Below are 15,708 nucleotides of genomic sequence, written 5' to 3' on the forward strand. Positions count from 1 at the left end.
GAAACGATATTAATAGTTTTGAGCAAATTGCCCCTTTGGGCTAAAATACAAATTTAGAACAATATCTGTAATCAAATACTGTTCTCTTTCATTAATGAACAAATTATAAAACAGATAACTGACCATTATCCAAAACTAAAATATTTACTCTTAGCATAATCACAGGGTGATTATGAATAAGATTCACCACTGAGCAAATACCCTAACGATTAAATATGTTACGTTTCCATAAGCTTCCTTAATCAATGTCCAAATTGAAAACTTTTAAAGAGAATAATTAGTTCATTTGAACAACTTCACGTAAGAACAAATATTGCTTAGAACGTAAAGTTATAAGTGACATAAAAAAATTAAGAGAGTAATCAACTCGTTGAAGTTTAAAATGCATTTCTTTCAATTAAATTTAAATATTTTGAGGATAGGAACTCATATAACATAACTATAGATTTATGAACTATTCGAAACGGGAATGTCTCACCACATCAACTGGATGTTAGGTGGTCTCCTATTTCGTTGAGCCATCTGATTTATTTATCTATAGTTAACATTTTGAGGAAACAAGATACACTTCTTTTTTAATTTTATGGTGAAACTTCTGGTTGCATCATATTTGAACAAGAAATTCGAAACAGACTTTGGAAAAAATATTATTTAACTCTGTATTAAATTTAAACTTCTTTTTAGACCTTATTTTTAAACTTTCTGTTCCATCTTTAGGTATTCATACATTTCTTTAATTTTTTATGCTTCGTTGAAAGATATTGTACAAAATTGCATGTTTTTGAAGGCTTCTCTTGATTTGGATATATTGAAAAACATTTTGCTGTGATATTTAGTATAAAAGCGAGGAAAATGTAATAGTAAATAATTAATTATAATAAAAGCATGGATACTTAAATAATGAAATGTGTCTATTTATTTACATTACATTGTGAGAGGAAAAGTCATTAACTTTATAAATTTATAAAGAGAGCCTCATTCTTTTATTATTCGTGATATAAAACTGTGGATGAATTCTTTAAAGAAAATTATTTAATCTACATTGCTCATTAAAAGTTATGACAAACTATTTGCCTACTTAGTTAATTAATTATAAAATTTTGGCCGCTGTCTTTAAATAAAAGCATATTTTTGATGCTTTAAATAAAAATAAAAAATGCTTTAAATAAAAGCATATTTTTGAAAACTTTTTGAATACCATTTTTAAATAACTACAAATGCTAATGCGTGGCTTTATAAAAAAACGAGAAAAAATTCGAATACGAGAAAAAAAATTAAACCCATATCTTAATTATAAAACAAAGCATTAACATTTTTAAAATACTAAATATCATTGTATAATTTCTTTAATATATCATTTACTTTAAATTATGCTTCAAAAAGGATGGAAATGAAGGAAATGATTTAAAACATTTTATTTTTCATTTAGATGCATAAAAGCAGCTTATTGTTTAACAATTAAATACGAATAATGAAGTAATAACACATTATTTCTTTTCTTCATATCTTCTTCATTTATATTTTTGTTATTTTCGGTATGTTATTCTTTTTTTCAGTATAAATTGGCACTACGGATAACAGTTCCTTTTATATTTTCTTTTCTTTATGTTAAAGAATTCGATGATAGGGAATAGAAAAATAGGTTATTGCTTCTGTTGAAAAACATTTTCTCCCCTGTCTACCTATGCAACGAACATTTGATTAATTTTCTCAGAGAAAATCGGAGAAGATGAAAAAAAGTCAAAAATGGAGTTAAATGATAATAACATAAGATACAGGAGAGTTTAGACAATGAATAATGTCTAATTTCCTTGCGAATTATTAGAACAGAATACGCTAGTCTTCATACTGCAATTAAGCCCTTAGAAGAGAGCTATGTTTTCAAAAAATGTAAGAAGATATTAAAATTTAGAAAGGCATTCTGTATCAACTACCGACCGCATGGAGTTAGAAGGTTTTTATAAAATAATAAAAAAAAATATCCGATGTGGACACTCCGTGACTTTCTGGTACGGACTACTAAAATAAATTACAAACATTTTATGTCGCATTACCTCTTCCCCGAATTTCATTACAGATACATTTCGCATTCAATTAATTCAGTTCTTACTTCGTGGTAAGACAAAAATACGTAGATAAAAATTCAAAACATCTTCACTAAAAATTTTAAAATACCGAAAAATGTAAAAGATCGAATACAGATAAAAACGGTTAAGAAACAATTTCTAAAATTAAAATTAAAGTTTCTACGTAAAAACAAGCAGCAGGAAGAAAGAATTTTCAGTGCACAAAATTTTAGAGTTTACTTTTGGTCCCACTCGACAAAAAGACACTGATGATGGTGCATAAACTGCCTTAATTCACTATTCTAATGCGGGTTTCAAATGTAAACAAACAGCAGCCTCGTTAGGCTTAGTACTTACATAAACAATTCTTAAATTGTTGATAATGCTATAACTTACATTTATGTATGTCTGGTGAGGCCAATTGAAACCAAAAAGGGAGATGCACAACTACATGCTATAACAGTTCCATATACAAAATTTCAAAGTTCTGAGGTTACTCTTTTTTGAGTTACGAGAGATAAATACATACGTACGTATGTAGAAACTTCACGAAAATATCTTTTCTGATCCATTTTACAATCCATTTTGAAAACAAAAAGTGTCCTTTAACATTTCCGCACATATAAATGTCACGCAAAAATGTCGTTCAAATTGATTCGACAGCGGCCAAAATGGATATTTTCGTTGAAATATCGTACCCAAAATTTTTCTCGATTACAATACTTCCTTTACATCGTACAAGAAAAAAAAAAATCAAAGTGAGAGAGAAGAAAAAAGGGAAATATGAAACTCATCAAAATTAATTAATTAGATATATGACGAATTTAATGAATTTTTATTTAAATCAAGCAAACCTTTTTGCCGAATAGCGACTCAATGGCTAGTGAATGCTAAAAAGTTTTATTTAGAGCAATGGCAATACGCTTCTTTTAAATCTTTCAATCTGTTAATAAAAGTATTGAAGCCACATAAATAAAAACCACATATGAAGTAAATAAAAAGCCAATTCAAAGTTGAACTTCGAAGTCACACGTTTGGGTACAGAACTGTATGCTTTGCATTTATTAACAGTGATGAATGCCAACCAGAAAGTAAAATGGAATAAAATCAGTTCTATTTTCAACTGTAATTACCATTTTAAAAGTAAACCTTATTAAATGTGACATCACTTCAACCATCCTTTGTTCACTAGAGTTTATTATGTTGTGACACTAACAAATGGCAGTATTTTAAAGAACCTCTCTCCTTAAATTTGCGTCATCCAACATAAAAACCTTAACAGCTTTCGAACAGGTTTGAGACTTTTCCTATATAAAAAGGTTGCAGATAAAATTTAAGCCAATGGAAGAAAGCTACATATTAAACTACACACATACACAAAAGACCGTTTTTTCAAGTATTGCTTCTTTTTAAAAGTAAAACATTTTATAAAAATTTGAGGTAAATTGGTTAAACTGCTAGAAATGCCATTCTAGCCATATCTCTTTTTCTTTCAAAAGGTATAGAAATGTTTTCACGATTTTAAACAAAATTATCAAAATATTTAAAGATTCCAAACCACATTATTGCTAATTCATTTCAACGAAATTATCTTAAGCACTACAGGACACTGAAGAAATAAACTGTTTTTCGGTTCACTGATTTCAGTGCACTTCAGTGAAATCTAGGTTCATCTCAGTCATTTCAATTTCATTTTTTCAAACGTATCCTTTTATAAGAACGCTGAAAATTCCTATAAATTTGTTCCATTAGAAAGCAAATAATTTTTTTCACCCAAACAGTGCTAACGACTAGAAGTTTCCAAAACACATTGTCTGAACAGTTATCTTTTGCTAATAGATAAATTAAAAAGAAAAAGAAAGAACTAAATAAGGAAAAAAATCCCCCCAATCTATCGATAATATAAAAAAACTTATAGTGCCGGGCAAACTATTAGCTAACCTATATTTCAGCGGTCAGGGTATAGGCATCCATTCGAAGTTTGCATTGCACTAAAATAAACTAAAAAATGTGCTGAAAAGAAATAATACAAGCTCTTTCAGTCTTATCAAAATTTCTAGAATTTTGTGAAGAAAAATCAGTGCAATGATAATTTACTGATAACCCACAGGCAAATTAAGTCGTACACACTATAAGGTATTTCTCCCACCTTCTCAGCATGCCTTTGTGGTGTAGTAGTTCTGCACGCTGGGTTGGTACTCCAGAGGTCCGTGGTTCGATTCCCGGCGAAGGCGTTGTTACTTTTTTTTTTCACTTTATCAATCTCTCTTCTGTTTAACTGTATAAGATTAGTATAGGAAAATAAATAGTAAGTATAAGAGTATGAGTTAAGTTAAAAAAAAAAAAACAATTTCTTCGATTTTCCTTTTCTTCTGGTCGGTTTTTTTAAAAAATTTTTTCACTTGAGTTTATACAGCGGAAAAAAGTACGTAATATGAAATGTATAAATAAGTTTCTAATAAATATATTTTTTAAATTTAAAACAGTTTTTAATTGAAGTTATAGATGTCGTTTCGGATAATAAGAATATAATTAGCATATTCGTTCGCAATATAGAAACGTAAATGTTTTCCAGAACCCTCCTTTCCTTTCACAAATTTATTTAAAAAAAAATACCCAAATAAATATCATTCTTTTCTCTTTAAGAAAAGAAAAGAGAAAAAAATGCGAGGATCATTTACATGTGATCAACTCGCGTTAGAGACTACATTTACTTACAAAGATGCGCCGATTCTTCAACATCGTTTACTCTCTCTCATGTCCGTATTCGGTTCATTTTACACTGAAACGTATTACTCATGTCAAAACATAATGTTATTCCAAACAATTCTTTGAAATACAACACATTTTTTTTATCTCCGTGTTACTTGAATAAAGATGCAACGTTTTGAAACGCATCGTATTTATTTTTGACGGATTATTAACTTCAGTTCCGAAACTAGAGATTTCGGTTTTATGAAAACGGAAAAAGCTTCTTAGAATAAATTTAAAAATATAGGAGCAAAACAGTGTATCCTAAGCGCTCGAAACATAGAATTACTAACTGTTGTGTATTATAACAGCATTAAAAGTACCCACAAATACCTCAAAATCGGAATATTTTTAATGAGGAAGTTAGAAAAGTTGTTTAAAATTGGGCGAAAAAATCATCTTAGTTTGGCGGAGAATTAGAATAAAACTTTATAGATTTCGTGGGAATCAGACCCTCTGCAGAAGAATTCTTATTATTTCTTCCTGAAGAAAAGGGATCTGTGTTCGATCTCTCTCGAAATCTATAGAGCTTTATTTAAAACCTATGCCAAATTAAGATTGCTAGTTTGCTTGGTTTTAAATTTTACACCAATGTATTTCCTCTTCTTTTTGACGTAAAACATTAATAGAACTGGAATGACTTTAGAAAACTGACTAAAAATTCCCGACTAAAAATTTAAATAGCAGCTCGCTCCGACTCGAAAAAAAGAAAAGCTATCAGAAAAGAGCAAGAAGTAAATGTTAGAAGGTAAGAAAACAAAAGCGTCGTTCTGAAATGTTTCTTCAGCCCTTAGACCCAGGATAGCCAATGCTGAACATGCTGTTATTTTTTCTTACATTGTAGGTATTTTCTCCCCCCTTTCCGCATGCCTTCGTGGTGCATCTGGACGCGTACTCGTCGCGTATTTGAGCAATCACAAATCACCGGCTTCAAAAAAAAAAAAAAATCTAATGACTCTACAATATTACTCTTATACTTCAATCAGAAATAAATGGGAAACAGTCATGATTTAATTTTTAAAATGAGAAATTTACTTTAAGGTGATCATTAATGCGGATCAGCACAACTTCCGATCTTAAATGTTATCCCGTCGACCGTTGACGAAAATTTCAGCAACGGTTATCAATCGTCAATACTCACTGCGGAGTTCTAAAGGACACGTTCGTATATTAACTGGCGCTAAATCGCACTACTTGGCCGTTCAACAGGATAATGCGTAAGTATCCAACTTCCAAATACTATGATATCATCCTCTATAACTGTTGCTTACCTACACATTTTTTTCTCTCTTTTTTTAGCCCACCAGCGGCCGAGCGGTAAAGTCGCTGAACACTGGTAGTTCGGTCCGAGGTTCGAATCCCGCGAACGGGCTGGCTGCATGGGTGTTTTCGTGGTTTTCCCCATGTGTAACATGCATACGAGCCAGGTTTCCTTAGAAAGTCCTCCACGAAGTCATCCCTCAGGCAGATAGCCCTAGTGCGCTTTGCCATAATTAAATACACACACACTCTCTTTTTTTTTTTATTTAATTTCTGCAAACAATTTTATGGCGCGCTAATAGTTTGTTACTTTTATTAATACAGAACTGGCGCTAAATCGCGCTACTTGGCCGCTCGACGGGATAATGCGTAAGTACCCAACTTCGAAATACTATGACATCATCCTCTATAACTGTTGCTTACCCACGCACTTTTCTCTATTTTTTTAATTTTTTTTTTTTTTTTTTTTTCTGAAAAAATTTTATGGCACACTAATAGTTTGTTACTTTTATTAATACAGAAGACTAATTTCAAAATGAGGATTACAACATAAGTTCTTAGGAAATAACTGAAACAAGATCAGAAGCGGAGTGGATAATCCTACGAAAAACTAGTAGTTTGCCCACGGCGAAACTCCTGCAGAAATAAAGAAACAGAAGCACATTGGCAAACTGCAAAAAGTGGGGTGGGTTGGGGGAAATATGCCAAAATCATAAATGAAAATGAAATTTACTTCTTTCGCAGCATCGTCGTCAGAGGCTTGGTGCAAAGAAATAATGAAAATACTATAAAATTATGAAGAAACCTATTAACAAATAGCTAACTAAGTTAGAATAAATTGATAACTTAATTCATAGTAGCCCTTTCAATGCATAATTTCAATCTTTCTGCGTTACGTATCTGCAGTCATCCGCAATGCGAAACCCAGTCGTTCTCCAGAATTCAAAGAAAGAATTTCCGAACTCTAAATACTCCAGCGTTCTGAGCATTTTCTTTTGCCGCTTGCACTCGCCTACTAAAAGTTGTCTCTTCACTTAACTGCATTCTCCATTAATTGAAATGTAAGCAGCATATACAAAATTTGCGGCGTTCATTACATCCCGAAGAACGATACGGACCTAACAATGTTCAGGAAAATAAATTTTTATAGTGATTGTCCAAGTATTTGTGGTTTTTCCAAAATAACATCTAGTTAAGACGCCAGCAGTATGCCCTCCGTTTACAGTCGCGCACTACGCCATCGTTATTTCAGCTATCTCCTAATTTCATTCCACTCTGAAAAATAATTCATGCCTTCCCTGTTCAAGATATCGTCTAATGTCAAGTTATTTATAACGAAATAAATCATCACATCTTTTAGTTGACAGGATGGTCTCCTATGTTTCGAAACTCAGAATAAAATAGAAAAAATATTTGACCAGTTCTTCTAATCCTCAAAATATTTGTATAGTTCTCGCATTCTATGTGCTCATCAGGGAATTATTAATTCATCTACACCGAGTCATTCTAAAACAAGTGCTTTACAAGTTTTATTTTCAAATTCAAAGCAGTGTTGCAGTGTCTACATATATAATCACCCATCTCTTCAAATTCTCGATTGTACAACGGAATTCAAAAACATAAGAAGAGAAGTATTAAGAAGTGAAGAAAAAGAATCGTATCATGTCACAGATGTGCTGCGAGTCCTTAAAAATATAACCTAGCATCAGATGTTCAAAATTAATCCAGTGTCTATTAGTAATAAATGATTTAATAAGTGCTTTCAAAAATTTACTGTGCCAACTTTTCAAATCGTTCCAATCCTTTGAAGGTTATTAATTTCTCTTAAAGAATCTACTTTAAGTCTGGACCAGAGAAACGTTTTTGCTTCTGCTTTACCCAAACGCAATTACATTACAAATAATTTATGTATCAACTGATTCTATTCTGAAATTTTAAAATAATGTGATTTTATCAGTATACATATTTGTTTAATGCAGCACATTTTTATGAAAATATAATTAAAATTTTATCGTATCAAAAGGTTTAACTATTCATAATTATATTTGACAAAATTAAGTTAGGAATTTTAAGATGGTTAAATTATTTTTGAGTGAAGGAATATTTTTGTATTTATATTGAAATTATGAATTTCTGATAAGAATTCCCATTTATAATATCGCGATAAACGTTACTGTAATTAAAACGGTAAAATCCTAATATACGCTACGGCCTTTGGTCGATTTTAAAATTGTCGCTAACACCAAAATAACGAGTTTGAACCAATGCGATATATCACCAGTAGCCAAAAGTTGGCAAATCCGGTCTGTACGATATACTAAGATTAGACATTGCAAACCAAAGTAAAACTGATAGTAAAAAAAAAAATATATATATATATATATAATGGGTACCAAATCATTAGTTGTCTTACAGTCAACAACGGAATATATTTGCGGATTCAGAACGCATACCTTTATCAACTTAAAAGATATAAAAATGCACCAAAAGAATAAATAATTTGTATTTTTAATACAAGACAAACCTTTCAGTAAATATGATAGTTTTAATCATACTACGTATTAATAACGAGTGATGTGCGACTCCAGAACTGCAAGCATTCGAAATAATTGCAAGTTACAGGGAATTAAACTCTCATGAAATTCAACAGAAGTAATACTTTTACTCTATTACATGAGTATTAATTGTGCTCCACTAAATCTCATTTTAATGCGGTATTAACAGATGTCAATTTCTTACCTAATTACAGAATTTAAATAAGTGTTATGTGCCTCTAAAATTAAGTACAATTCAGGAAACTCCATTGGAAATCACATATAATATTTTTATACCAAATTTTAATTAGGTAGTTTATTCCAGACATTATTCTACATTATTCTACAATAATTACAGAATTTAAATAAGTGTTATGTGCCTCTAAAATTAAGTACAATTGGAAATCACATATAATATTTTTATACCAAATTTTAATTAGGTAGTTTATTCCAGACATTATTCTACAATTAGATTATGCTGTAGATGGGAAAAAGTATCTTCAAAACTTACCTTAACACTATTAAAAGGGTTCCACGCAGCAAGCAACTGAACGCCTTAACGCTGTTGAGACTGTCATCAAACTGCATACAGATGGCGTTAAAAAATGGATGAGTAACGGTTCCACTCGAGAATACAGAGAAATGAAAATTAAAATAGTTATTTATTGTGAAAAATCATCTGTGACTGTACTGTTGATACTTCAGATGATCAGAATAAAATTAGCAGCTGGGCTTTCACTTGATTAATGCGTATATTTCAAAGGTTAGATCAAGCTCACAGTATCCGGGCGTTCCCAGAACTCGTATGTCGCAATCCGATCTCCTTGCAACCGAAAATTAGAATAAAATCTTGAGCTAAAATCCCTATTTTCTGTAAAATGTAGAAAAATTAGATGCATTAAAAAGCGCTTGTTTATGTTTTTGATTGTGGAATTGGAAGGATATAAAATTCGGCTTTAGAGGATACAGAAAAATCTGCTGTTTCTTTCAATTGCATTGAGTACTTGTAGTCTTTTTTTCTTTTTTACTAAATGAGTCATATACAATTACCGTAAATGGAAACCGAGATTAAAAAGTTGCGTAACTCTTCAACCTAGCGATTTCTTTTCGATTTTTTCTTCATCAGTAGTCGATAACAAATAAATGATTAAATTCAATAATCTAAACAATTATATGCTATGATGAATTATATTTTATTTACAGAATCCTGCAGATTACGGAATGTTTAGTGGCAGGCATCAATATGGGTATGCAACTAATTCGTAACGTTATTTGCATAAATTAAATTAAAAGTGAATAGTATTTCTAGTAGAATGAGCACTTTTTGTATGACTATTAGACCATGGACCTACATTAATAGAACTGTATATGGATTTTAATAACGTGTTTTTCGTATTTAAAATCTCATAAATTACCTCCGCAAAAATACATTCGGCATAAAAATGTAACAAAATTTCAAATTAAGCAATGTTACACATCAATCAATCACAAAGGATTATCATTGAATGGTATTAAAGAGAAAATATATCTCGAATATGTTAATTTATTTTAACCGTCCCATCAAGGAAAACCAAATAATATGAAAAAATCCCAAATTTTAAAAATGAAATCTCGATCAGTTTTTGTCAGACGGAAATCAAATGTGCAGGTTCACGACAGTAGCATGAATTGCATTATATAGGTACTAAAATCAAAAAGGTTTGTTGTATATAAACAGTTCCATCAGTGTCAAGATAAGAGCACTTCAGAGAAAATAACAAGTGTTGATTACAAAAGAAAATCTGTTTGGAAATCTGCTTTGCGATTTACTCTTAAGGCAAGAAGCAATAACTGGAGCTATGGAAGAAAGTTATAACTCACAGCAGTGAAAATAAATTTTTGATGTTGCTGGTTTGTTCTAAGAAAGATTTTAGGTTGTTTCTAGAAATTAGTTATAAGCATTTTACATATTTTCTTCCTTAACTAACCGAATATCTGGTTGGATTCTGTGCTTGTTTTTGATGTCAGAAGGCAATGATTTTATTTGTAGAAGCTCAAAGGCTTTTGAAATGATCCAAAAATCTCTTCCATTGGATTACACCTTAGTGGATGATATTTCAACGAAGGATGTGTTGTAGTACATGGTCTTTATCTCAAAGGTCTTTATCTTTATCGATTAGCATTTTGAGACAGTGCTGGCGTTATGCTTTTCATCACACGAGGCAAACACTGCAGTTCCTAGATTCTGCCACCCAGTGACTGCATAAAATTTTTAAATTTTGCCACTCCTGAATTCCGCAGTCCGGTACGGTTGCACCTGTTGCACAGATCCTATTGCCGGCCCTGTTCTGAAATTACAATGCCATTAGTGAATTTTAAGGCAGTAATCTAATATTTTCTATTTGCTTTCTAGGCCTCTTGGTTTACGTGAAGTTTCAAATTCTCAAAATAAATATACTACGATGTAGGTATAGTCAAAGAAAATATCCTTGCACTATGAACAGTATGCAGGAAATTATATTCCCTTCTTCAAGTAGTTTAACCCTTTTTTCCCAAAATGTGTGTCTAGTTTTGTGGTTTTGAAGCCCTATAGGAGAGCAAATTTAACAGGCAAGTCCAGAGTTCATCTGTCCAAAGCAATTTAACTGGCAAGTCAATCAACCCTTTCTATAGCTTGCTTATAACTGAAACGATACTTGTCAGCCAGGCGCATTCGACCATTTACCACTTGGTAACTATTCGCCCTGCAGTTGAAAGAGCGAATACGGATTCCCTGGATGCAGAACTTAGGGGGGGAACTGCAGCAATAGGGCCAGAAATTCTTCCCAAATAGTCTTAATTGTATCAGCTGATGAAATCTAAGCAGATTCTGAAAACCAGCAAATGTAACTAACTGAAAAGAAGTAGGTATTCACGATACATTTTTATCGTGCAAACTACATGACAGGGATCAAAACTCTATTTTCTGAAAGTTCCTTTATTGTGTTATCAAATAGGCTGTTTACTAAAGCGTTTTTATCATGTAAATATTTATTTCACAATAATTAAATATATCTTTTTCTTAATTTAGTTATGAGCTCTGCAATATTTGCTAAAGAAATTTATTGATTTACTTTATTCGAAAAATAAATGTTAGCGTAATTTTATCGAATAAATATTTTAACTACGTAAACTTATTTTATTATAATCTTAACAAATTTCATATCACTGTTTTACTTTAATCGATGAAATTCCTACAAACGACTTTCTGAAGAAAGGAAACTTTACTCTTATAATGGTCGCAATCTTTTACACAGTCTTTACAGGCTTAGCAGTATTAGTTAGTTGATCGTATCTAATATCTTACTGTACAAAAGCAAAATTAATCAATTGATCCTTGTGTTCAAGAGAAGCACGAATATGAGCCTAAGACGTGAAAGGTTAAAAAAAAAGGATTTTAAATAGTATATTTTCTGTTTTCATACGCTGTAAGAAGCAATTTATGTTTCGAGCAGCTTGTAACATCTGAGTTTGGATAAAACTCAGGATATTGTATTTCAATTAGTCGAAATGCATTTGAAATGTAAACTATTTAGAAAATATTATATGGACAACCAACGATTTAATAACACCTTACGGCACAGGAATAGTACAATGAATATCCGAAGAAATTTAAATGCATTATGCATTTTAGGAAAGACATATTAATGTAGTAACGTAATCTGGCATGTGTCAATGTTACATATATTTAAAAGGTTCGAAAGCACTCTTGCACGTAATGATTCCACTCTCAAACATCGAATGTGAACTGCATCTACTGCGCATACTTCATTTTAAATTTAAATGCCTCAGTTACAGACATATTTTTTAATATTTCTTTAATATATACTCGTGAGCAGAATTAAGAGAATTCGCACCTTATATCTAAATTCTGAAAAACGAATGGAGAAATTTTAATGAAATTTTGTATGAGTACACACTTAAAACCGTGAAAGAGATGTACCATTTAGAAATCATTTTATGTACGCATGATTCTCAGTAATGCTCAAAGAGAAGGGATGTCCAAAATCTACTTCGCGATATAGATTTGAAATTGAATCCAATATGGTGTATGGTCTCTTCTATCAGCCGTTACGGCGTACTGTACAGGAGGCAGTTGAGGAGTCTCTGAGACTGTAAATCCCACTCCTGCAGCAAGGCAATTTTCAGTACCAGGATGGTTCTCAAAGGGAGATGATGAGATGAAATTGCCTCCCAAGAGAGTGTTAGAGAAATCTATATAATTTTTAAAGTCAAGAGATCTGGCTGTCCAATTCAAGGCGCACATTATATGCTAAACGCTTTCGTTTGTGAGCTGCAGTGAACGAGACGCAAAGAGCGGGTCTTCTGGCATACAGCACTATCTGATGAAGCATTTGGGCTGCTGTAGACCGCGAAACTCTGGTTATAGTGTCAGTATACAGATGTGAGAGCTGTATAGCTGTAAAGTTCTATGTAATCGCAATAAAAGTGCCAGATAACGATCATTATTCGAAATCGTGAATCTCGGTCATCCTTCTTCAGGTCTTCTCGATATGGATCCAGTGTCCTGAAATTATTATCACATTGCAGATAATCCTGGGAGTTACATTAAGATTCTTAGACACCAGGGCTTGTGATTGGCCCCGACTCCAATCTGCCGATAATTCTCCATCTCATGCCGTCATTTATACCTTCATGCTTAGTGCAGGTAACGTCAATTTGTTTCGACACCCCGGCATATGACTGGTTGTGCATATGTGAATAAAGTAATGTGCTAACAAAATAAAATGTAACAAATAACGTGGTCAAATTATACATTAACAAGTTTGCTTGTAGAACAGGTGTGCTTTTCTCAGAAATGGGATGGATTGATTTATTAGATGACATATGATTTAGATTATTACGTGCCTCTGGTCGTGTTGCAAACAAATAAGTAAAAATAGAAGTAAACAACTGATTAAAATTCATTTTTATTTTCATTACAATAAATTGAGTATTATTTAAATATAAAATATCATATCTAGCTAAAGGTAGAATTTGATTTCAAAGAATTATCAATAGAGTAAGAGAAAGAAGTTTCTTTTGATAGTAAGTTGGTAAACTTATAAGATATTATTTTAAAAAGAATGTATTATAAAACGAGGGTTTTATTGTTTTAATTTATTATCATGAATAGCTCTATTTCTAGTTAATAGCTGCAATTAATAATCTGCTGTAAGGTAGTATTTTCTGCAAGATTGACCTTTGAATAACGATACTGCATGCATAACCCCGAAGACCGATAAACGTTAGTTAATATCGGTCCTAATACGGCCTTACATATGAGTAATTTATTATCATTACAGACATTGCTCTTCCGAGCAATTAAGGAAGTGAGTGTATCTTTACGTGCTCTGAATTTACATACAATCTGTGTAATGTGGGGCTTCCATGTGAGATGATACTATAAAATAATGCTAAAATATTGGTCATCGTTTTCCAGGGTTTATCATAATTTATAGACTGGAACCAATACTTCCTTTCCAGTGAAGAACTGAGTTTGACGTCTGGACATTGATCTTGATTTTCTTTGAGTAAATATTTACAAGGCTTTTATAACTGAGCCCAGAGAAGCGTTCGTTTTGTAAGAGTATTCTAGTCTCACTTGCATATATAGCTAGTTTTGCATCCGTTTGATGTGAGATATCGCTCGTGAAATAATAATTATTACTCTCTTTAATATTAAAGTATACAATACCTAGTAACTACCCTTGTGGGATGCCAGCCAAATAATTCAGCGCATGGAATATGTTTTATCAAAACGAAGCACAAAGTATCTATTGATAAAATAGAAATAGATGAAATTTCTGGAATTTGGGAATTCTAAACTAATAAGTTTGTACATGGGGCACTGCAGCCGGGTGCAGCTAAAAGGCCTTAACTAAATCTAAAAAACAGTATGCATGAAGAGTTTATTTTGTAGCCCACAGAAAATCATCTCCGAGATCCTGCAAAGTTAGTTTAACGTCGCATGCTGTCTTCGAATTCTGCACTATTACAGTGTATAAATAATTTGTAAATAAGCATGATATAATACGCGTTGGAGTAAAAAATATCCTGATATTTAAAGCATAGGGCAGGCTGGTGGAATAATACGATACGGGTTGTTAGCAGATTTTCTTAGCTTTACAGCAGGAGATGTTACGGTAGGTTTCTAGGCAGCTGAGTAGTAAGATATTAATTATTATGTTCACGATCTTGGATACCTTGATCAAATTCAGACTTTTTGTCATTTTATTCAATATCTCATCAATACATGGAATTTTCTTTATTTTATGTTAATATTTTAAGTTTTTCTTACGTACGGGTTCGTGGATTTGGAGTGATTAAAGACAATACTTGATGAAGAATGGAGACAATTTATTAGCCGATATTACACAGGACAGCTCCAAAAAAAAAAAAAAAAAAAAACTTTTACTGTTGTCGAAAAACTACGACAAACACCCTGAAACAATCAGCGGGTCTAAGAATTTTCGCCGTCACTATTTCACAGTGGCCGTTTCGCCGTCGGGATGTTTCGCCGTCAAGACATATGTTTCTTTACATGAGTATATTTTATCTTGCCTTATTATACTCGTATTAAATTTATTTAGCTTAATAATTCTGTTTACTTTTTGTATACTTAATAATTTGTGTATAATTAATAAAGATTGCTTTTAAGATATACAGTTATTTACAAGTACGAGATTACACATAGCTGGAAAATTATGTCAGTATCAAAGAGAACTAGGGCTAAAATTCTGATATAGCAGAAGTCATATTATCGATTTTAAAATTATGCGGGTACAATATTTATATAATTCGTCAAAATATCTTGAAATTTTAATCAGCTAGTTCCGAGAAATCACTCATATAAGCAGGAAATTCATATTTTTATGAAATGTGAATGGAAAACGGAATTACTTTGGAATCTGTCAGCACCTTACTCTCTTAAAATCAATATCTTATGTGTGACGGTGTCTTTGTATAAAATTGTACGCAAAAACATTTATATATTATTTTACTGAAAATGTTTATGAAATTAAATTAAATTATTAAACTGAACAGAATTATTAGTTTAAATCAATTTAAAATAATAC

The 15,708-nt window shown here is 31.7% G+C and overlaps 1 protein-coding gene across 2 annotated transcripts in view; it reads right to left on the reverse strand.

Moving 5' to 3' along the window:
* LOC118199996 (uncharacterized) overlaps positions 1 to 9,301 on the reverse strand; it is a 114,312-nt gene extending 105,011 nt beyond the window's left edge. For both annotated transcript variants that reach the window (XM_085818800.1, XM_085818799.1), the window contains exon 1: positions 9,123 to 9,301. In XM_085818800.1, coding sequence (XP_085674926.1) covers positions 9,123 to 9,199 — 77 coding nt within the window. In that variant the 5' untranslated portion in view covers positions 9,200 to 9,301. The remainder of the gene's footprint in view (positions 1 to 9,122) is intronic.
* Between the last annotated feature and the right edge of the window lie 6,407 nt (positions 9,302 to 15,708).

Source organism: Stegodyphus dumicola, chromosome 6 (assembly GCF_044657685.1).
Source record: "Stegodyphus dumicola isolate Sdum_Otavi_A_Nest chromosome 6, ASM4465768v1".
Classification (NCBI taxonomy): Eukaryota; Metazoa; Arthropoda; class Arachnida; order Araneae; family Eresidae; genus Stegodyphus; species Stegodyphus dumicola.